This window comes from Mollisia scopiformis (genome assembly GCF_001500285.1).
Source record: "Mollisia scopiformis unplaced genomic scaffold LY89scaffold_3, whole genome shotgun sequence".
NCBI lineage: Eukaryota > Fungi > Ascomycota > Leotiomycetes > Helotiales > Mollisiaceae > Mollisia > Mollisia scopiformis.
In genome coordinates, this window is record NW_017263583.1 from 39,570 (window position 1) to 62,256 (window position 22,687).

General features: G+C 49.2%; 5 protein-coding genes across 5 annotated transcripts; 3 read left to right on the forward strand and 2 right to left on the reverse strand.

The window, feature by feature from the left end:
- Nucleotides 1-1,409: 1,409 nt before the first annotated feature.
- On the forward strand, nt 1,410-3,090 carry LY89DRAFT_693678 (fungal-specific transcription factor domain protein; the record flags this gene model as incomplete). The annotated part of the gene is made up of 3 exons (XM_018216651.1): nt 1,410-1,733; nt 1,796-3,002; nt 3,041-3,090. The coding sequence occupies 3 exons, from the start codon at nt 1,410-1,412 to the stop codon at nt 3,088-3,090; spliced, it is 1,581 nt and encodes a 526-aa protein (XP_018076592.1).
- An 881-nt stretch (nt 3,091-3,971) lies between these two features.
- Nucleotides 3,972-17,003, forward strand: LY89DRAFT_714073 (BcPKS5, polyketide synthase; the record flags this gene model as incomplete). Its single annotated transcript, XM_018218101.1, has 9 exons — nt 3,972-4,294; nt 4,352-4,665; nt 4,739-4,918; nt 5,012-5,282; nt 5,376-5,581; nt 5,643-11,413; nt 11,560-13,708; nt 13,779-14,435; nt 14,559-17,003. The coding sequence occupies 9 exons, from the start codon at nt 3,972-3,974 to the stop codon at nt 16,847-16,849; spliced, it is 12,162 nt and encodes a 4,053-aa protein (XP_018076593.1). The 3' UTR covers nt 16,850-17,003.
- Nucleotides 17,004-17,224: 221 nt separating this feature from the next.
- LY89DRAFT_680378 (pectin lyase-like protein) lies at nt 17,225-19,211 on the reverse strand. Its single transcript, XM_018214069.1, has 6 exons — nt 18,153-19,211; nt 17,908-18,093; nt 17,697-17,861; nt 17,587-17,645; nt 17,431-17,532; nt 17,225-17,373 (listed from the first exon to the last, which is right to left on the reverse strand). The coding sequence occupies exons 1-6, from the start codon at nt 18,841-18,843 to the stop codon at nt 17,260-17,262; spliced, it is 1,317 nt and encodes a 438-aa protein (XP_018076594.1). The 5' UTR covers nt 18,844-19,211; the 3' UTR covers nt 17,225-17,259.
- Nucleotides 19,212-19,751: 540 nt separating this feature from the next.
- On the forward strand, nt 19,752-21,328 carry LY89DRAFT_636049 (carbohydrate esterase family 8 protein; the record flags this gene model as incomplete). Its single annotated transcript, XM_018211474.1, has 5 exons — nt 19,752-20,232; nt 20,349-20,497; nt 20,551-20,623; nt 20,675-20,824; nt 20,948-21,328. The coding sequence occupies 5 exons, from the start codon at nt 19,752-19,754 to the stop codon at nt 21,289-21,291; spliced, it is 1,197 nt and encodes a 398-aa protein (XP_018076595.1). The 3' UTR covers nt 21,292-21,328.
- Nucleotides 21,329-21,373: 45 nt separating this feature from the next.
- Nucleotides 21,374-22,532, reverse strand: LY89DRAFT_290280 (uncharacterized protein). The gene is made up of 2 exons (XM_018206515.1): nt 22,518-22,532; nt 21,374-22,467 (listed from the first exon to the last, which is right to left on the reverse strand). The coding sequence occupies exon 2, from the start codon at nt 22,221-22,223 to the stop codon at nt 21,456-21,458; it is 768 nt and encodes a 255-aa protein (XP_018076596.1). The 5' UTR covers nt 22,224-22,467; nt 22,518-22,532; the 3' UTR covers nt 21,374-21,455.
- Between the last annotated feature and the right edge of the window lie 155 nt (nt 22,533-22,687).

Sequence of the window (22,687 nt, forward strand, 5' to 3'; positions counted from 1 at the left end):
ATAAATTATATAAATTATTTATTATTTAAATTAATAGTTTTTATTTTAGTTTTCATTATATTATATAAACCGTAAGCTCACTCATTAATCAGATCTACTATACACTTTCCCGCTGTCTCACGTTATCCTTCGGATGCTCCCGTTAAATCTCTCCGTCGACTGCTCCGTCAATAGCTCCGGCACTCAATCCGCTATTGCTCCGTCGATGCATCCGCCCACACCATGGCCCCACTCGTAAAGTACCTCGAAAGAGAGGGAAGAAAGGTGATCTGATTGTAAAAATGTCCAAGAGGTCCGTTGGGTCTAGAGCTGTCCGTTTGCAATTGATGCTGCCCGACATTCCGATATATTCAGCGTGCAACTCTATAGCTTCAGTGAGATGAATGATAGCGTTGCGTAGGTAGTCTGCATGCATGAAGTTGACCAGAATTATGTAAGCCCGTCAACAGATACTGTAATCGTGACACGGTACAGTAGATAATACAGATGATCCCCATCTCGCAATTTGTCGCATGTTCATCAGCTGTTGCGACAACCAACGATCCAAGTATCCAACTATCCACACCCCTCGCATGCCTGCATTCATTTTCCCTCAACTCGACCTGAGATTCTCAGGTAGTCGCAGGTCTCACTTGTGTACGTGCACGTGCGGAGGATCTACGTAGAATCTCTCAATTCTACGTGATCCTCCACATCTGGACCGTCATCCTTCGAATCTACAATCTAAAAATCAATTCCCGCTTCCAATTCCAAATGGACGACCGCTTGTCAGCGACTGAGCAGACGCCACATACCGAGCAAGCCACCTTGAAACAGCCACCAGCGCCACATCTTGGCACTGCATTGTCACCGCAACTGCGAGATCGTCGGAGAGAGAAGTCGCAACTCGTTTGTACCTTTTGTCGGGCTCGCAAGTAGGTTACCCATGTATCATTACTTCCCATGTGACGGGAGAATGGGGCAAACATCACAATATTATACGTGTACTGACGAAGAGGAGAGTACGATGCGATCGCCAGCTGCCATGCAAGACCTGCACAAGTAAGGGCGTTGGATTCTCGTGCACCTACACCTCAGGTCCTCCACGTAAAACCACCAAAGTCAGCGTGGGCGACCGTATTGAACAGCTCGAAGGACTGGTCCGCTCCTTACTTCAGCAGCAGCAGCAACCGCAAGCTCAACCAACGTCGACTGTGTATCCCGATGTTGCGGTTACAGAAGCCCTAGCGCATTCCTTCTGGGAGACACCTGGCGAAACACCTCAAAGTCCAACGGACGCCAGGACAATGACCCCTCTGGCCTCGACCGCCGACGAGGAGACACGGTCAACGCTCAGAAGTATGTCCATGTCCCATGGAATGGACGACACGTCTTCTGCACCTTCTCCCGCATCCTCGGAATTTGGGAGTATGCGTCCTCACTCCCATGGGGCCAAGTACGTCGGAAGCGTCCATTGGGCGGCCGTACTGGACAGCATTTCTGATCTCAAGGACCACTATGAAGCGGAAGAGGAGGCGAGGATGCTAGCAACCGTTGATGATTTACCATACGGCACCAGCAGCAGCAGTAGTCCCAATCCTCGTCTATTGTACCAACCGGTCCAAGCAACAAAAGCTGATATTCTAGCCTCAATACCGGCTCGTCCTGCGGTGGACCGCATGGTGGCACGATACTTCAATGCCCAAAACAATGCGCCACTACCCGTGCTTCATAGCAGCCACTTTCTCCGACAGGTACGTTATCTGTTATTCTGTAAATCCGACCCTGTTACAAAGTTGACCTCCCGCGGTCATAGTACGAGAGCTTCTGGCAGGACCCGAATGCGGCGTCAATGTTATGGATTGGCGTCTTATTCAGCATTATGGCTCTCTCGATGCAATTACAGCATTTGATAGAGGACCCTCCAGATCCTGAAACTTTGGCTCGCATCCATATGTTTCGTGAGCGGACTATCCACTGTCTTATTCTAGGTCAATTCACCTGGGGAAAAGAGTACGTGCTAGAGACCATGATCAACTACGTCGCCCTCGAGATGCTTCTGTGTAAGGACGCTGATATTGGGCTGTGGCTTGTATTGGGCATACTTGTACAGCTCGCTCTAAGTTTGGGATACCATCGGGACGCTAGAAACTTTTCCAACGTATCTCCATTTGCCGGTGAGATGAGACGGCGTGTCTGGGCTGTTATCATGCAAATGGACCTACGGCTCTCAAGCCAGATGGGCCTTCCGCGCCTCCTCAAATTACATCAATGCGATACCACCGAGCCTCGTAATCTTCTAGATACGGACTTCGACGAATTTACCACTGAGCTGCCTCCATCACGACCCGAGACCGAGGAAACACCCGTGCTCTATATCCTGGCGAAAAACCGAATCGATCATATAAGCGGACTCGTAAGTGACCTTCTCGCTAACACGCGTGAGCACTCATATGAAGAAGTCATGGAGCTAGATGGCAAATTACAAGAGGCAGAATCATCATTACCACCTATCTTTCGATGGCAGCCTCTTAGCCAATCGTTTATGGTACCACCACAAATCGTTATGCATCGTGTGTGGCTCCAACTCGCAGTGCCACGGCTAACAATTTGGCTCCACCGAAAGTATCTTGCGGAATACAAGTACTCGCAGGATGCCTGCGTTCAGGCTGCTATCAAGATCCTCGAGTTCCAACAACTGTTAGACGAGGAAACGCGGCCAGATGGTCTATTGTATCCGGTGCGTTGGATGATGACCACCTCTCTCGGGCATTTCGTCTTCCTGCTAGGTATGAGCATACTCTGTTACTATGTGCAACTGGCCAAAATCAGACCCGACATCTCTTTGAATGAGGAAACAGGCACCAAGATATATAATCTACTGCGCAGTACCTATCCTATCTGGCTGCGATCGAGCACAGTGTCTCGGGAGGCTCGACAGGCGGCCGAGCATCTGAGTCTCCTGCTAGGACTACAGGGACGAAAGGAAGGCGGAATTCAGGCTGCAGAAGAGGCTGTAGATGGTACTATCGTGGCCACCTTTGGCTTTAACATACCTCAGGATATCACAATGTCATTCGATCAGGTTACTTGGGACTCTTATCAAGGTAAGCAACTACATGATATACAGGTGCAGAGTCTTCCCATCTCTCCTTAGCATTGGCATCCTGGATATCAGGAGCTAACTGTATCTCTCTTATGCAGCCCATATCAGAAGCTGACCTTTCTAGAATGCATAGCCAACTTCCCCTCTATGGGAACATTTGGTTGTGACTTCTTGGCTTCGCCTGTGCCCGGAATGTCTTCAGAGATGGGTCTCTCTATGTCAGACTCGAAGCCAGAAAACACGAGTGGAATGGGGGGATGGTGGGAGGTGAGTTTCACTTCATCGCAATCATCGTATCTTTACTCTCATCTCCTGCCTTGTTTCTCTTGCACCTCTACATGCACTGAGAAGGAATCTAATCAATTACCAAAGTGACAAGATCATGGAGCATTACTCCGGCCAAAATGATGTGATCTCGGATGACATGATATGAATGGGATTAAACAATGGCTAGTTTTGATGGTCTGCACCGGCCATCGCAAAAGGTCGGCATTATTCGGTCGTCGTCTCACCTAGTGGCACAGAAAGAAAGCGATCCGAGGATGGCTGGGCCGCACCGGAAAGGACCGAGAGCCAATCGTATTGAAAGTTATTGGAGAATACCGAGCTCCTGGGAACCACTGGGTGATACATACGGGGGCCAATAGAATCAACTACATTTGTGGAATAGGTATGGCCTTTTAGCTCTAACCTTTTGTTGATATTGCTTCCTTTCGCGTACTTATTTATGTGCTGAACTTCTTCTTGTGTCTTGCTTTGCATTCTCTATTCTTATCCTCTAAAGAAGTAAACTACAGTCTGGGTCTTCTTTACATCGTTGGCCATCCAATCTTTCATTCGCTTCATTCCGGTTCAACCCAAAACTGAAAGCCTCAAGTTTGTCAGTATGGCAGCAGTAGAGCAGGAACCCATTGCCGTTATTGGCATGGCATGTCGTTTCCCTGGCAGCTCAAATTCGCCCTCAAAGTTGTGGGACCTGCTGAGATCACCGCGCGACCTTTCGAAGCGTGTCCCGACTGACCGCTTCGATGTGACCGGCTTCCACCACTCCAATGGATCACATCATGGTGCTACAGATGCTACCAACGCGTACTTTATCGAAGAGGACGTGAACCAGTTCGATAGTACCTTTTTCAACATCCAACCGGCGGAGGCTGAGGCCATTGATCCGCAGCAGCGACTACTCATGGAAACCGTCTATGACTCGATGTATGTCAATCTGTTTCAACATTCTTTCCCAGAGCTAATTCACTTCTCCCCTTGCAGATCTGCTGGTGGGCAACCCATAGAGACTCTCCGAGGAACGAATACGGCTGTATACGTTGGCCTCATGTGTGATGACTGGTCTCAGATTGTCTGTCGAGACTGGGACCTGATGCCGACGTACGCTGCAACGGGCACAAGTCGTGCCATCATCTCGAACCGCATCTCTTACTTCTTCAATTGGCACGGAGCCAGCATGACGATCGATACGGCCTGTTCGTCCTCGCTTGTCGCCGTTCACCAAGGTGTGACAGCTTTAAGGAACGGTGAATGCCCCGTTGCTATTGCGGCGGGTGCCAACTTAATCCTGGCTCCTGGTAAGCTTTCCAAATTTCAGAACAATCCCAATCGAAGTACCGTTGATGCTAATTTGCTTTCACTCCACCTCAGGCATGTTCATTGGCGAGAGCAACCTTCATATGTTGTCACCGACGGGAAGCAGCAAAATGTGGGATTCTGCAGCGGATGGATATGCCCGTGGGGAAGGTATTGCATCCATTGTGATGAAGCCGCTCAGCGCTGCGCTGCGAGACGGTGACCACATTGACTGCATAATTCGCGGCACAGCTGGTTAGTTTTCTTTCCCCTTTCCATCTCTTCCTATTGTCTCATTCTTTAATCCTACTTTACTTCTTGCCACTGTCTACTTGAACGAACGCTTAGTTCTCTCTATAATCACAGTAAACCAGGACGGTAAGACAGCGGGTTTGACGATGCCGAGCAATCTAGCTCAAGCAGACCTGATTCGAGACACTTACGCGCGCGCCGGGCTCGACATCAACGATCCAAAAGACCGTCCTCAGTACTTCCACGCCCACGGCACTGGGACGCCCGCTGGCGACCCACAGGAAGCTGAGGCCATCTCTCGTTCCTTCTTTGGTGACAAGAAGGTGGATGATAGGCTTTATGTGGGTTCTATAAAGACTGTTATAGGGTATGATTTTGCTGAACCCTTTTCTCGACGGACTTTCTCTTTCTTGAAACTTTAATTACTTGCCATGTCTTGAGACTGACCTTTCCTAAACAGACACACCGAGGGTGCTGCCGGTCTTGCGAGTTTGATCGGATCTGCTCTTGCCATGCAGCATGGTATCATCCCTCCAAATCTTCATTTCAACAGTCTTAGTGCCCGCGTCGCCCCATATTACAACCATCTTGAGATTCCCATCACAGCCAAACCCTGGCCGAAAACACTTCCAGGACAACCTCGTCGAGCGAGTGTCAACAGTTTTGGTAAGTGAACGTTCATCAAGTCAAGGAGAAGGAAAAGTAGTTGACAAACACACTCTGGCAGGATTTGGTGGCACCAACGCACATGCTATTATAGAGTACTTCGAGCCCGAATCCTCACCTATACAGCCTGCTTTTGCTAGCATCCCAGCATTCACACCGCTTACTATCTCCGCCGCCTCTCCAACTACACTCCGCTCTACACTTTCGGACCTGAGTTCCTATCTCAAAAATAGCAACCTCGACGCCAACATTCGCGACCTCGCTTACACGCTACAGACTCGTCGGTCTATACTAGCTTATCGAAAACCAATTATCGCAACTAGTATCGAAGAGGCTATTACGAGAATCGACGGCCTGCTCGCCGACGATAATTCCAGCGAGAATGGTTTGACGACGCGCTATTACGACGTTTCCACGCCAAGTGTTCTAGGCGTATTCACAGGTCAAGGCGCGCAGTGGGCGACTATGGGAGCGCGGTTGATTGAAGAATCTCCATTCGTCGCACAACGCCTTGCACAGCTTCAACGTGCCCTGGCAACACTTCCCGAAGGCGATCGGCCAGACTGGACATTGACCTCTCAACTTCTTGCCGGTACAAAGTCCTCACGCATCGCTGAAGCTGCGATTGCCCAACCACTATGCACAGCCATCCAAATCGTGCTTGTAGACCTGCTCAAGGCAGCCAATATCCGACTGGGTGCCGTTGTCGGGCACTCGTCAGGAGAGATTGGCGCTGCGTATGCCGCTGGGTTTTTGTCAGCTACTGATGCTATTCGAGTTGCCTACTATCGTGGTCTGTACGCTAAATTGTCTCGCTCTCCATCGGGAGGTCAAGGTGCCATGATGGCAGTTGGTACTTCCATCGAGGATGCTCAAGAGTTCTGCGAGCTTGAGGACTTTGACGGAAGAATCCAGGTGGCAGCTCGAAACTCACAGAGTAGCATCACACTCTCGGGCGATGAAGATGCCATTCAGGAAGCGCTTGCCATCTTTAGCAGCGAAGGCAAGTTCGCGCGCATGTTGAAGGTCGACACAGCCTATCATTCGACTCACATGTTACCATGCGCAAAGCCATATCTTGCCGGACTTGCTAGAGCTGGGTATAGTGTTGGCGAGGGAAATGATACCACTTGGTGCTCTAGCGTCATTAAAGGCCACATCATGACCAAGAAGGATGTTGAAAACCCTAGATACTGGGTTGACAACATGACGAACGCCGTCTTGTTCGAGCCGGCTATTTCTCAGGCTTTGGATGATGCGGGACCATTCGACATCGCCATCGAATATGGTCCTCATCCAGCGCTAAAAGGTCCGGCTCTGGATACAGTGGAAGCAATAGCAGGGCGCAGAATTCCCTATACGGGCCTGCTCTCTCGCGGTAAGAACGACGTAGACGAGCTCTCTTCAGCTCTAGGATACATCTGGACCCAGTTGGGTGCCTCGTCTATCGACTTCGACGGATTTGAGAAATTCATCTCCGGCACTTCGTCGAAACAAAAGCGATTCGTTTTCGATCTTCCTACGTATCGTTTTGACCATTCACGATCTTTCAACACTCTCACTCGGTTTTCGGGCGGACATACTAACTTACACGCTGCACCACACCCGCTACTTGGTCGTCGTCTAGTAGAGACAGAAACATCAGACGAGATCTCGTATCGCAATGTTCTCCGGCCAGCCGAGATCACTTGGATTCAGGGTCACGGATTGCAGGGCCAGAGTGTTTTTCCCGCCATGGGTTACGTTTCTGCGGCTGTTGAAGTCATCGCTGCTGTGACTGCCGACCGCAATCTCGGGCTAATCACGCTCAACGACATCGTTATTGGTCGTGCTCTTGCTTTTACTGATGAGAATGCTGGTATGGAAACGAAAGTCAGTCTCAGCGAGATTACATCTACTGAGGACGAGATGTCAGCTAGGATGACATTCCACTCCGGCTTGCCATTCGACAGTAGTACCCCGCTGGCTCTCAACTTTAGTGCTACAATTCATGCGGTCTTTTGCGAGACCGAGCCAGATACACTGCCTGCCGCTCGAATCGACGAAATAAACTTGGTAGAAGCAGAACCTGAGCGATTGTACACGCAATTCTCCAAGCTTGGCTATAACTACAGCCTGCCATTCACAGGTGTGCGTTCTATTCAGCGAAAGAAAGGATGGGCTGCAGGAGATATCGAGGATGAGTCCGGTGATGGCTGGGAGGACAAACTGCTGGTCCATCCAGGATGGCTCGATTCAGCTGTGCAAACCGGATTCGCGGCATACAGCCATCCGCATGATAACCGACTATTTGCGCTCCTCGTGCCAACCGCCATTCATTCCATTGTCATCAACCCATATTTCTTCAACACCACCACTGCCCGCCATCGTAACATGCAGTACCAAACTACGGCTCGTGAAGATCCTGAAGCCCCAATGGTGGTCGATATCGACATTTTCCCGGGTGGGGATGACGTACAATCGTATCCCTTCGTTCAGTTTGAGTCTTTACGTGTGATGCCATTTGCACCAGCCACAGCTCGTGACGATGCTGTATTGTTTTCGCGTTTCAACTATAGACTGGCTGCTCCTGATGCGGTTGCTGCAGTCGCAGGTGAGGAGCTGCTATCTTCAGAGACGACTGCCTTGTGGAAGTCCCTTGATCGTGCGAGCTTCTTCTATCTTCGCCGTCTCCACGAGACTATCACGTCCGCCGAGAGAGCAGCTGCTCTGCCACATTTCCAACTTCTCCTGGACTATATCGAACGATTAGTGGCGGCAACTGCATCCGGAGAGTGCCCCGTTCTTCCACGCGAAGCTTTGGCTGATTCACCTACCTTTATTCGATCATTAATTTCTAGATATCATGACCGAGCCGATATGCAGATGATTGAAGCAGTGGGTGAGAATTTCCTTCCCGAAATCCAACGCAACGGCAACATGCTAGAGCATATGATGAAAGATGGGCTACTCGACCGTTTCTATGCCGATACAGCTGGAGTTATTGCAGCAAATTCCTGGATTGCTAGTATCGTCGCCCAAATAGCTCATCGTTATCCCCGGATGCATCTTTTTGAGGTTGGTGCTGGTACTGGAAGTACTACACGTCCCGTACTCTCGGCGCTCAAAGGTGCTTTCTCAAGCTACACATTCACGGATATCGGGGCTGGCTTCATCTCGCGTGCCCAGGATGGTTTTACTCAATTTGAATTCTCTGATCGGATGTCCTTCGCGAAGTTCGACCTAGAACAGTCGCCCGAGGAACAAGGATTTGTGGACGGTGCGTACGACATTGTAATTGCGTCCAATGTCCTACATGCCACAGGCAAACTAGATGAAGCTATGGACAATGTGAGGCGTCTACTTCGTCCTGGAGGCTACCTGATCGCTCTGGAGATTGTTAGCGAGTACACGGTGTCCATGAATACTATGATGGGCGGAATTCATGGATGGTGGGCTGGTGCTGCGGTTGACCAAAGCCGAAGAGATGGACCGTGTCTCACATTGGAACGATGGGATGCTCTAATGCGCACGCATGGCTTCAGTGGAGTTGATTCCCACACTCCCGTCCTTGACAACGTGCAGTGGTTCTCTGTCTTTGTCAGTCAGGCTGTTGACGACTTTGTCGGTAGTCTACGAGCTCCTCTGAATGCCTCGAAAGGTCACAGAGATTTAAGTCCGCTTGTTATTATTGGTAGACATACATCAACCTTCGACAGACTTGTGGATGAAGTAAGTGCCCTGGCTGGTCCGCGCTCTTCAGCCGTTACTCGATTTGAGTCTCTCGAAGATCTCAACAAGCACGGCTTATCTCCAGGAAGTTCTGTGCTATCACTAGCCGAGCTCGACGAGCAGTTCTTCGAAGTTCGCACTGAATCCAAGCTCAACGCTCTCAAGACGCTATGGCGAAATGGTGGTAGCATTCTCTGGGTCACACGCAGTGCTATGAACGAACGTCCGTTCTCATCCATCATTCTCGGTTTATCTCGTGTCGTTCGCCTCGAGTACCCCAATATCAATCTACAAATACTTGACTTCGATGCCGCTACTGAAGTGAACCCACAGAATGTAGCCGAGGCACTCATCCGGCTCGAGCTGGGTGCACAATTCAAAAAGGAAGAAGGGGCAAAGGTCGATCTCCTCTGGACCGTTGAACCAGAAACCCATTATATCAACGGCCAGTTGCATATTCCTCGCCTGCTCCCAGATACGGATGCCAATAAGAGATACAATACGTATCGCCGCACCACGACTGACGAGGTCGATCTTCATAAGACGCCAGTGGTACTTGACCCAGCTCCAGATGGGAAGACCTTTGACCTAGCCATAGTATCCCCACTGCGTGTGCTACCAGAACTGCAAGCTTCTGGCAAAATAGTCACAATTCAAGTCGAGCAATCACTACTCCAGATCATCAAGATCCGGGGAGTGGGCTACTTTAACCTGTTGATAGGCAAGGATGTCGAGAACGGCGAGAAACTCGCTACTCTGGTCGACTCCGCCATAGAGTCTCGTGCGAGAGTTCCTATCGAGTGGACAATGCGTGTACCAAAGAACATCCTCAAGAACACCATTTATTCTTCGCTTGTTTCTGTTGGGGCATATCTTCTCGCCCAGAGCATTCTCGTCGATGTGCCACGCTCTGGAACTATCTTGGTCCATGAGGCTGACGAGCTCTTAAAAGAGGCACTTCAAAAGGAGGCTATGAGAGAGGGGCTGCGAATCGTCTTCACATCTGGCATTACGAAGACGGCGTACATTTTTATCCATGAGAAGCTCCCCATGCGTTTAGTGCAAAGTGTGCTACCACGCGATATCACATTCTTTGTCAACCTCGATCCGGGATCCGCCACTGCATGCCTTCTTACTCGATCTCTCCCACCGCACACAGCTACTGCGATATCTACGGATTTTATACGTACACAAGCTGGTCTTTCTCCTAATGCCGACGTCGATCAGGTCGGTCCATCTCTCAAAAAGGCTTGGCAGGCGGTAACGAATTATCTCCTCGCATCGTCGTCGTCGCAAAAACCCATACCTGTCTTGAGACTGCAGGATGTCAGCGGATCTTCAGCCGTGCACGCGAAACTGAGTGTTGTTGATTGGACCATCTCTTCATCTCCTGTGCGAGCCCTTCTACGACCCATTGACCATGGGAATATCTTTCGTGATGACGGTACCTACCTCCTCTTCGGTCTCGCAGGAGATTTGGGACAGTCCCTATGTACCTGGATGGTCACTCATGGGGCACGCTACATCGTGCTTGGTAGTCGGAGACCCAAAGTCAACCCGAGATTTATCGAGTCTCTTTCTCCGGCAACAATCAAAGTGGTGGCCGTTGATGTAACTCGTCGTGACTCTCTGAATGCAGCTTACGACGAGATATGTGTCGAAATGCCACCTGTTGTTGGTGTAGCCAACGGAGCTATGCTGCTTGAGGATGCGCTCTTCGACGATCTTGAATTCACGTCCCTCGAACGTACAGCGCCTCCCAAAATCGACGGATCCGTGCTGCTTGATGAACTCTTTTATGATGCTCTTCTTGATTTCTTTATCCTCTTCACCTCGACGTCAAACGTTGTCGGCAACGGTGGTCAGTCTGCTTATGTTATGGCCAATCAATTCATGGCTGCATTGGCTGCTCAACGGCGCGATGTCCGTGGTGTTGCGGGGTCTGATATTGCCATCGGTTTTGTATACGGTCTCGGTTACTTTGAGCATGCAACCCATCTAGATATCGACCATTTCTTGCGACTAAGCTACCGCGGCATCTCCGAGCAGGACTTGCATGCCCTTTTCGCTGAAGCCATGCTTGCTGGTCGGCCTAGCGAGAAATCAAAAGGAATCTCGGAGGTACGTAATATTCCTGAACAATATCTCCATTCAGGGTCATTTCATGAGCTAGTTCTCGTGTACCGCTTCCAAGACATCCAAAGCAGTTCCGAAGTACTTCCAGGATTTCTAACGGAAATATACTAACTCGAATATGTGTCGGATAGATAGCCACAGGAGTGTCACCCTTCCGCGATGAACCGCAAACACATATACAACTTCGCACCAACCCACGCTTCAGTCACTTCCTAATGCATGACGCCGGTTCCAACGGCGTGCAGCATGGCGGTAGTGGAGGTGGTACAGAGCGACCTCGAGCCCGTCTCGCCGCTGCTACATCCCTCACCGAAGCACAGGCTATTCTCCGAGAAGCCTTTGTAGACCGTTTAAAGCGTATCCTCATGATCCCACAGGGTGAGAGCATGGATGAGAAATCGACATTCGTCGAACAAGGTGTGGACTCCATCATGGCAGTCGAGGTTCGCACTTGGTTCCTGCAAGAGCTTGATGTTGACCTTCCCGTGCTGAAAATCATGGGTGTCGGGTCAACAGTTGAGTCTTTACTCGTGGAAGTGATGGAAAAGATCCCTGTCGACATCTTGGAGTTGGAGAAGCTGGGCAGTGGAACTGGAACTGGTCCTGGGACTGGGAAAGCTGCCTCCATTCCTCCTCCTGCTCCTGCACCAGTTGCTTCTGCTCCTACTCACACCTTTTCAGCTCCCTCTCCGCCAACGAAACCATCGACAGAGTCGACGGATAGTGATGCGGACACCGAAAGTTGGCGCGTTATATCAACGCCCAACACGCCCCCAGAAATGTCCCTGCACTCATTGGTGACTCCAGAAAATGATCATGAGCGTGGAAAACGGGTATTTACAGCGCTGGAGAGACAGCAAGAAGAAATTAGACGTAAAGCAATCATCGATTCGTCCACTGAGCACACTGGACCGATGACTTACGGACAGAAACGCTTCTGGTTCTTGGCCAACTACGTTGATGATCAGACCACATTCAACATCGCCTACATGTTCAAACTTGCAGGACATATCCGCATAAACGACCTTACCAAGGCTGTCCAGACTGTGGCACAGAGGCACGAGGCTCTACGTACGCGCTTTTTCTGGTCCGAGGATGATTCCAAGACTCCGATGCAAGGCATTCTTTCCAAGCCCATTGTACGTCTTGAGACTGGAACAATCGAATCAGAGGCCCAGGCAGCCGAGGAACTCGAAGCCATGCGCAACCATAAGTGGAATCTTGGTGACTGGATTCAATTGCGACTCCGATTACTCTCGCTCTCAGACACATCGCATTATCTCGTCATGGGAACACATCACATCTCGTTGGATGGCCACAGCATGAATATGCTGATGTTTGACATCAACCAGGCCTACACTCGCCCTGGAAAAGCTCTGTCTCCGATGCCTGATACCTCGCAGGCTCGAGCTTTCGGTGCTCAGCAGGTTCTCGCATATAAGACCGGCAAGCTCCGGCCAGCCATCGATTACTTCCGTCGTACATTGCAGTCAGTGGACATGAACCGTCCTATCCAACTATTCTCCTTCGCTCGTTCACAAGTGCGTGTCCCTCTCGATCGCTATGGCAATAACGTCTCCCGAATTCGCCTCGATCCCCAGATTGCAGCACGGATGAAGCAACTCGTACGCGGTCACCAATCCACTTCCTTCCATGGATACCTCGCTGCTCTACAGGCTTTAATCTTCCGCCTATTGCCCGCAGATACAACAGACAAGGTGGTCATCGGTATTGCTGATGCTAACCGGATTGAAAGCAAGTTTATGGGTAGCCTTGGTAACTTCCTCAATATCTTGCCACTACTGTTCAATCGCCCTGATCGAGGCCAAACTTTCGGCAAGGCCATAGAGGAAGCCCGCAGTAAAGTGTACGGCGCCATGGAGTTCTCGGCCTTGCCATTTGATCTCCTCCTGGACGAGCTTTCTGTACCGCGCTCGAATACGTACACGCCTGTATGTCAAGTCTTGATGGATTACAAGCTCGTCACAAGAGAGCAAGCAAATATGAGCTGGGCAGGATGTAAAGTGAGCGAGCATAAATGGCATACAGCAAGGAGCACATACGATATCGCTCTAGAGATCGTTGAAGATCACGAGAGTGCCCTAGTAGCTCTTCATGTACAAGATGGGTTGTACAACAAAGAGGCTACTGATCTCATCCTGAGGAGCTACGTTAATGTCCTGAATCAAGTGGTTCAGCAAGACGGTGATACGATATCGACCGAAAAGCTGGACAAATGGGACAGTGTCGATGTCCGTAACGCATTGGAACTTGGACAAGGTATGTTGTTCTTCGTCTTGAATCACCCTCTTCCCTCCCTCAAACTGCTGACCAATTTTTGAATGAATAGGTCCTTCCTTGCCACTTGAATGGCCCGCAACCGTTGCTCATCGTATCGACCAGATCATTGCCAAATATCCGAACAATCTCGCTATCAAGGATGGGTTTGGTCATATCTTGACGTATGCTGCGCTAGATGAACGAGTTGAGAGCATTGCACAAATCCTCCGTAAGAGCTTACCCGATCAGAACCGCGAACAGTCTGTTGTTGGTGTGTTCCAGACGCCAGCTGCCGACTGGATTGCTTCTCTCGTTGCCATCCTTCGTACCGGCGCCATATATCTCCCGTTGGATCTGAAAGTCTCTGCCGCACGCCTGAAAGGATACGTCAACGTAGCTGGACCAGCCGTCATTCTCGCTGACAGCGAGACCGTGGGACGTACTAAGGAAATCGGGATTGAGAGTACTGCAAGTGTCATCAATGTATCTGATCTTCCCGCCAAAGTCAAGGAGAGCAAGGAGAAGATTGCAACCGCTGCTCAGGCTGACCGTCCAGCTTACATCATCTTTACCAGTGGTTCTACTGGTGAACCTAAGGGTGTTGTCATCAAACACTCTAGCTTTCGCGCCCTAGCAGAAGGATTTGTTCGAGAGTGGGACATTACTTCTCTTGGCCGTGTCGTACTCCAGCAAATTCCTCTCACCTCAGATGGCTCTCTCAAACAGAGTACGTCAAAACCACCCTTGTTTTCCCATACAATTTGAGAGCCAAGTTCCCCGGAGTTCCTTTAGGGAGTGTTCATCTCGGCTCTTTGACGTTCTTGTATAACAATTGCTAATTTGTTAATAGTTATCTCAGCGATTACCACCGGTGGCTGTCTCGTTGTCGCATCTGCAGATGCCCGGGGCGATCCAACTGAACTCACACGCTTGATGGCTGATAATAATGTGACTTTCAGCGTAGCTACACCCTCTGAGTGGAACATGTGGTTTCGATTCGCGCCTCAAAACTTACGATGCTGCACCTCCCTAACTTCTGCTTGGTTCGGTGGTGAGCGTGCACCCCAAAGCCTTCTCGATTCGTTCCGCGACCTGCGTAAGACGTTGCCTAATCTTCGAGTCTTCAATACCTACGGACCTACTGAGGCAACCATCTCAACAGTCAAGGGAGAAACTGATCTGAACAATCCAAACTTGGTCGTCCCTGTACCAAGTCGGATTCTTCCCAACTACACCGTGTACATCGTTGATGAAGAGTCTCAGACTGTACCTGTTAGTGTGCCTGGAGAGATTGTCATCGGTGGGGCAGGCGTTGGGAATAATGAATATCTCAATCGACCGGATCTGACAGCGAAGCAGTTCCCTGCTGATTCTTTTGTATCCAACAACAAGGAGGGACGTGTGTATTATACCGGAGATTATGGCCGACTTGATTCCCATGGTCTCCTCGCAATCGAGGGTCGCATCGCTGGAGATGCCCAAGTCAAAGTCCGTGGATTCCGGGTAGAATTGGGTGAGATTGAGGGCGTCATCATGAAGGAAGCTTCCGGAGCTGTGACTGCGGCTGTAGTCACGCTGGATGCTGGTGAGAGTGACCATGATGGACTCCTCATTGCGCATATAGTCGTCGATAAAAACAAGCACAGGAGCGAGGCACAGATCGCCGAGATCGTCGATCAGCTCAGCACACGCCTGGCTCTCTCCCTTCCTCAATATATGGTTCCTGCCGAAATCATACTCTTCGATGAGGTGCCTCTGACTGCTCATGGCAAAGTCGATCGGAAGGCTGTACAAGGACTTCCCCGAGTCGTAACGGAGACTTCCGTGGCAGTGCGAGAAGAGCAGCAAAAGAGTTTCACAGTCCCAGAGCGTCGTCTTGCAGATATCTGGGCTACCATTCTACCTGCACACTTGTTGGCAGCAAAGCCGTTGACGCCTCGGACCGATTTCTTCCGCGCTGGAGGCAACTCATTGATGTTGGTTCAGTTGCAAGCTGCCATCAAGCAGGCTCTTGGAGATGCTCCTCGACTGAATAAGCTCATGAATACACCCGAGCTGGCCGAAATGGCAGCCCTACTAGAGAGCTCTGGGGCTGCTCCAGATTGGGACAAAGAGATCGCAGTTTCGGACTTGTTAAACGAAATTCCCTTTAGGAATCCAAAGAAGAGCTCTACTACAGGACTTCGTGTCCTCGTCACAGGTGCCACGGGATCTTTGGGCAAACATATTATTCCTCATCTCGCAACGAATCCCCGTGTCACGCAGATCGTTGTCTTGGCGAGGCCTGCCGAAGGTCGAGACTTGACTCATTTGTTCCCCAGTATCAAGGATAAGTTGCTCGTCGTCCACGCGGAGCTGCCATCCATTCCTGCAGACAACATTGTCCCTGAGATGGCAGACATTGATGTAATCCTACATATTGCCGCAGATCGCAACTTCTGGGATGGTTACAGTGCCCTCAAGCCCGTCAACGTGATCACGCCGAAATTGCTTGCGAAGCTCGCTCTTCGGATTGGTGCTGCACTTCACGTTCTCAGCTCAGGGGCTGTCGTGAATTACGAGGCAGACAGTAATGGTCTTCCTCGTCCCGAAGCTTCGGATGGCTACGTCGCGTCCAAATGGGTTGCAGAAAGGTACCTAGCCAATGCAGCCCGTCAGACCGGAATCGAAGTCACGGCGCATAGACCAACCAAGACTGCAACAATCGATCAATTTCCAGCAGACCAGAAGCTTACAGAAGCCGAGGAAGCCCTAATCCATAGCATCTTGATCAATTCACCGCGTCTCGGGGTTCGACCTGACTTTACTCATATCGGTGGCACCTTCTACATTGCTCCAGTCGAAGACGTAGCTACCGCTATCGCCGCTGCTGTTGCTGCAGGCCCTCAAGAATCGGATGAAAAGACGTTGCGTATAATTAATCACCCTGGGACGGCAAGTGTTCGGACTGAAATCATGGCATCACGTGTTGAGGAGTTGTTCAAGCAGCCCGAGAACGAGGCTGTGCGAGAGCTGCCATCCGTTCCAGTTTTGCACTGGGTCGGTAAGACGAAGCGTGCTGGGCTATTTGAGTGGATATTTACATCTCAGGAGTTGATAGTGATTGATGAAGAGGGACGAAAAGTTGTTTCGAGGCGTTAATTTTCATTTATTAAGTATAGAAGAGCTGTAAGACGCTCGTTGAGAGATTCCTTCCGCTTCGGGCTTCGGGGTCAAAATTGCTACAAGAATTTCTTTAAAGCCATGTATTAATATTTATTTACTATTTTGTTTACCGGCCTAGATTTTGTAGGCGGCTTCAGAATATTATGAATTTCTTTGTTGCAAGTATAATGGTTCGCGCTTGGATGGTGATATGAGAACGATGCAACATAGGCTTGAATCAATCCCAGGTAGTGCTTTGTCCTCTCATGGGTGGGGATCAGTCACATAATTATTTTTGTCAGCATCCAAGTACCTAGATAGGTCACCTAAAGTCTAAGCAGATTTTAGTTTTACATTTTGTGTTCAAGTGGGCTATTCTAATGCCTTCAAGAGCGACCGGAGCTTCGTCAGACGCAGTTGATCGCCAAAGTTGACTTGTCCACGTTCGTACAAGTCCATTCCGCAGTCACACCAGTTGGCGTTGTGATATTTATATTCTCTGCAACGATATTTTGGCACACCTGTTGCAATAGTAAGCTTGGTTTCAGACCTAAAAAAGGAGAAGTGGAGGGGCATACTGCTGTACTACTGCAGACTAAAGTACCGACAATGGGAGCGTATTTCGTGGATGCGGTTCCAGTAAAGTCTTGGAAAAGTATATCTTCGATCAGTATCGATGACTGAGTGGTCAGGGTTAGAGAACTAATTTTCAGAAAGGGCTGGGAAGTACTCACGGGGTATTTGGCGCAGAGTGTCGTGCTGCTTTCATAGCACTGGTTCAGTTCAATAGCATCTGTGCGACTATTAGCAAGTCATACTGCTCAGGCACTTTCTAAGTCCATACAAGCATCGTTCACGTCATGCATTCCGTTGTAAGTCACGTTGCGAACATATCCACTTCCACCTCCAACGCCTGTAGCATTGCTACCAGGTGCAACGCCAGGCAAGATCTTAATGCGGGCACCATCCGTGGCGTTCGTCATGGAGATATTGTAAATGTAAAGGTTCTCTGTCATCATTAAGCAGGAAATTTCAATGGTGGAGAAGAGACTCGCCAGCAATATCAACCTCCCCAGCATACTGGCCCAGTGAGCCAACTGAAATGCCGTGAGAGCCAACACAGACTAGGTGTTGAACAACAATGTTCGTGCTATTGGGTTTGAAGGATACACAGTCATCATCGTTGTAAATGTACGAGTTCTGAACAACAATCGAGTCGGATCTGTACAAGTCCCAGCCATCTGTGTACAGTCAGTCATGCCACCATGTGACTGAATCTCGCTCTTTCAAGCACACTCACCAGAATTCGCAGCTGGATGCGTATCATTTGAGATTGCGGTCATTTTCATGCTATCGAAGAGTACATCTGAGCTATTTGCCACAAAATGGAACCAATTGGGAGGATTTTTCAGGTTCAAATTGCTGATGGTGCCACCCTGCAAACCCATGATTCCCATCAGATGTGGCCTCACCACAGACGAGTTGGTGATTAATGCATCCCAATACACCTGTCCATTGCCATTGATGGTGCCACCTCCATAGATATTCACATCCGTGCCTCCAATTTGCCAGAACAGCGCAGATGTCTGGTAACTGTATTTGAGAGAGTTTGCTGTCCAGAATGCAATATCTGGCGTGAAAGATACCTCACCAGCGATGACGAGGTCCACTGCGTTCAAGAAAGTCAAATCGAGAGGGCGAGCGATTGTGTACTGCGCATCTAGAAGAGCGACGGTTCCGCCGTTATTGCAGGCTTTTAGAGCAGAAAAAATGGTTTGGCTGTCGTCTTGGCCGTTTCCAAAAGCTTGCACGTAGCATGTCTTGGTTCTCGGGGGTGAAACTTCATGATTCTTCGCTGGATGGTATGGATAGGCTGTGGGAGAGGGTCTCGGAGGTATCGAGGGCTCGCATGAGGATTGTGCAACTCCTCCACCAACGAATGCAGCAACCGTCAGCAGAGTAATGGCCGAGTACGAGTGTATGGCAACCATTTGAAAGGATGATCAATGGTAACATCCATTACAGACCGAAGTGCTGCGTTCAACAAACTATATCAATTATGCTCAAGTGAGTCAGGTGTACGCAGCCCAGAGCGACTGTCATGGCGGACATTGACGAAGTTGTTGTACGTCTACTTGGACGTACAATTTTCCTCGAATCGAAAGGCGTATAAAGTACCATCTGCTGCTGTCTATTGATGATCTTTGCAGTAATCAAAGATGAGAGTGAAGAGATCCGGGTGAAGTAGCCAGGGGTTACTTACCCGAGATACCCGGGAAGATTTGTACGGGGTCTCATTCCCGGAGAGGAGTTCGCGTACCTGACTACTGTAGGTTGGGTAAATACCTCGAATGCGGGGTACAGGGGCAGAATGTCAAAGTCAAAAAACGTCCTATTTGTTCATCCTTGACAGTGTATAGTTCCGGAAAATATATGTTCCTTTGCATGCAAAATACGAGCTGGGTAGTGGAGGTGTGTTTCCACCAATCAGCAATGATGACTTAGACGCACATGCTTCTCTTCGCTTCCTCCTACCTTGATTAAAGTATCATCTCGGAAAGGTTGCAGAGCAATGTACCTACAGAAGTAGAGGTGTGGTGGCTTCACACACATGACTTGGTAGATGAGTGCTAGCTAGGCATCGAATCTCATATATCAAACTTCCCCGCAGTAGGAGAAACAAGCTCTTCTGGTGCTTACTGTTCATTGACAGGGGCGGTTGACGGGTGTCTATATTGAGTTACTTTAAAGCTTTTGTACAAAAGCTGGTTTCTTCTCATCTCCAGACAGCCTCTTCGTTTGGAACACCTGGATTTGTCCATTTTAAGATACTAAGTGAGGTTGCAAATCCATGCATCCACGCCTTTGATGCTTAAGCTGACGAACGAGAAGTACCATCATGTATCTCCGAAGATCTCTGGGATATTTGCTTACCAGCACCTTCTTTTTGGCCAACCTCGCACATGCCAACAACTCCACATCCGCATATGTTGCATGTCAAGCTGTTACCGTGAATCCTCTAGATGGATGTCCGTCCAACACTGTTCTCGTCTCACAAACTGACTGCTCTGCCAATTTCTCGACCATACAAAGTGCTGTATTATCTATCCCCAACAACACGATTCCATACACCATTCTAGTATTGCCTGGCAACTACATCGAACAGATAAATGTCACTCGGTCTGGTCCTCTCACGATTCTCGGGCAAACGAATTCGCCCAACGACCAAAGCGAGAACTCCGTAACGGTCTACTGGACCTCGGCGGATGCGAATAGTGATCTTCCGGGTGATGCTTTCTCTTCCGTGCTGACCGTGGCTCCAAATCTCAACGCGAGTCTTACCGGTTCTGGCCCGACAGGATTCGCGGTTCCGGCTGACAGTGAGTCGTATTTCTTCTTGTCAATAAATACATTCAAGGATCAAGCAGGACTTAATGCACAAATTTCTTCTTTGTTGTCAATTAACTGATATGACGCTGAATCAAATCGATTGCAGCTCCTTTCGGTTGTACCGACTTCCGAGTTTACAATATCGATTTTAGGAATGTGTATTCCGAGATCTCTGCAGGACCGGCTCTGGCAGTGAGTGTAAGTCGAGCAAATGCTGGATTCTACTATTCGGGCATCTATAGTTACCAAGATACAGTAAACCTCAAACTGAATAGCTGCGTGCGAAAAGTTTCTGACTTGATGCGTAGGTATATGTTGGAAAGCTGGGAAATGCATATTTCTATCATAACGAGATCGCAGGACAGACGGATTTCTTCTACGGTAACTTCCTTTCTAGAGTGGAGGGAAGTCGAAATACTGACGGGTGTCCAGGGTTTGGCACAGCTTGGATAGAATCTACCTCGGTTCTCCTCCGTGGTTGCGGCGGAGGTATCACAGCATGGAAAGGCACAAATACGACATTTGTCAACAAATACGGAGTTTACATCAGCGACTCCACCCTGAACGCAGCCAACAGTTCCAGTAGGTAGAAACCACCATTGATATCAAGTATAATCTGGGATTCGACATCTCGGGACATTCTTCCGGGAGGGCCCAGCTTGACTTTTCGATTATTCCAAAAAGCCGATACTGATTTTTCATTAGTCGCACCTTCGATGGTCGGAAAATGCTTTCTCGGACGTCCATGGAATGCTTTAATGCGGGCTGTGTACTTGAATATGTATATGGATGCGTCAATTGCGCCAGCAGGTTTCAAAAAGTGGACCACTGATCCTGCAACTGACAATTACGGACCAAACACGACGATGGCTGAGTACAAGTCTTATGGACCGGGTTTCAATTTGACAACTAGGATAGCTGGGAATCTGACGATTGAATTTACCGCTGATCAGGCGAGGGCTTACCGTACGCCGAAGGATGTCTTTATGGCTTCTGATGGTAGTCAATCATACTACAGCTGGATTGATGCTGCGTACTATCCTTGGTAGATAAATTTAGGGAGAGAAGTAATACAGTATGGGCCACCAGCTTAAAAACATGATGAAATTTTTGACTTCGACGCAGTGAAACATTCAACCGCTGTTTCTTTCTCCTGGCAGCCAAGTGTTTTTCTCAATTTTATGCCATCGTAAGTCACCTCGTCTCAGAGCTCTCACTCGTCCAATTTCTCGTAAACGCTGATCTTTGCAATCTCCGTACTCGAGAACGTTGCAAGATTGTTCCCATGAGCATTGTCTCTCATCTTTGCCCAGCAAACCACAACCTGATCCGTACAACCCCGACCGTCACCCAGGATTAACATCAGCATCGGTACACCGCCGTCATCGAGCATATCATCCGGGAATCGAAAGGAAACTTCGTCGTCCGGGAATCCGCTCTTGAACGCCCTGTTCCTCTTGAATGCTCGAAAGTTCTCCCATCCCATGCCGTTCGCGAACGCGCTACATTTGAATATGCATTCGTTCATGCCCATTTCGAATATCGAGATGTAGTTCCTTCCGGAAAGTGGTTGTGTGATGTTAGGGCGAGGGGCGGGGGCTTCTTGCTCGAAGAGTATCTTGAATCTTATGGATCCACCTAGCTGGTTGAAAATGCAGTCATCGTCACGCCAGAGTATATCAAAGACGGCGACAGAGACGCAGCCATCATGACAATCTGAAGTGGAATCTGATCCCGAGCTCGATCTACCACTTTTGTCTGAGATTGAGCCCGACTCAGACGTATTGCCATCTCCTAAAGGCACTTGACTGTTTTCAGCGACCGTCGATCGAGGGACCCATGGTACTTTGTCTAGAATTCGAGTGGTCCTGGTCACAGACATGATCGATGTGCTGCGTGCATTTGGGATTGACGAGGGAGATCGGCCCATAATATACATATTTGAAGTCAGAGTAAATTGATACTCACCCTTCAAAGTCATTAGAACATGCCACAAACAGAGTAGAAGGTACAATGGGAGGAACACCGCAGCTGAATGCTCTTTGACTGACGAAACAAATCGCAAGTTTCTGCCCAAAGCGGACAAGAAAATAACCTGAGCTCTTTATCTTAATTTGCCAATATTGAGTAGAAGCAATCTGATCCTTGGACATACGCAACAGAGGCTGTAATTTAGTTCAAGATCCAATGGACATAGACAGCCTCGCTATAGAGATCAAATATTTCTATGCGAGGTAAGACAAAATTCTGACCTAGTAGTTACTGCCTCACTCACCTTTCGCGCGTTTTGCGCAGTTCGCGCAATTTGCGCAAGTAATGGATAGAAAAGGACCACGCCGACTATAGCGAAGAAAACAGGCTTCAATTGAGGACTTTAGTGTGCACTCTCTGCCCAGACATGACATTGATCTCATTTCACTAACAACAGTGCCGCAGTAGAGGTTG

Coding starts and splice junctions, on each gene's coding strand:
- LY89DRAFT_680378 (XM_018214069.1), bottom strand. CDS start 18,843: ATGGTTGCCATACACTCGTACTCGGCCATTACTCTGCTGACGGTTGCT. Junction 18,094..18,152: donor GCATCCAGCTGCGAATTCTG/GTGAGTGTGCTT, acceptor GACTGTACACAG/ATGGCTGGGACTTGTACAGA. Junction 17,862..17,907: donor TGGGGAGGTTGATATTGCTG/GCGAGTCTCTTC, acceptor TAATGATGACAG/AGAACCTTTACATTTACAAT.
- LY89DRAFT_290280 (XM_018206515.1), bottom strand. CDS start 22,223: ATGACTTTGAAGGGTGAGTATCAATTTACTCTGACTTCAAATATGTAT.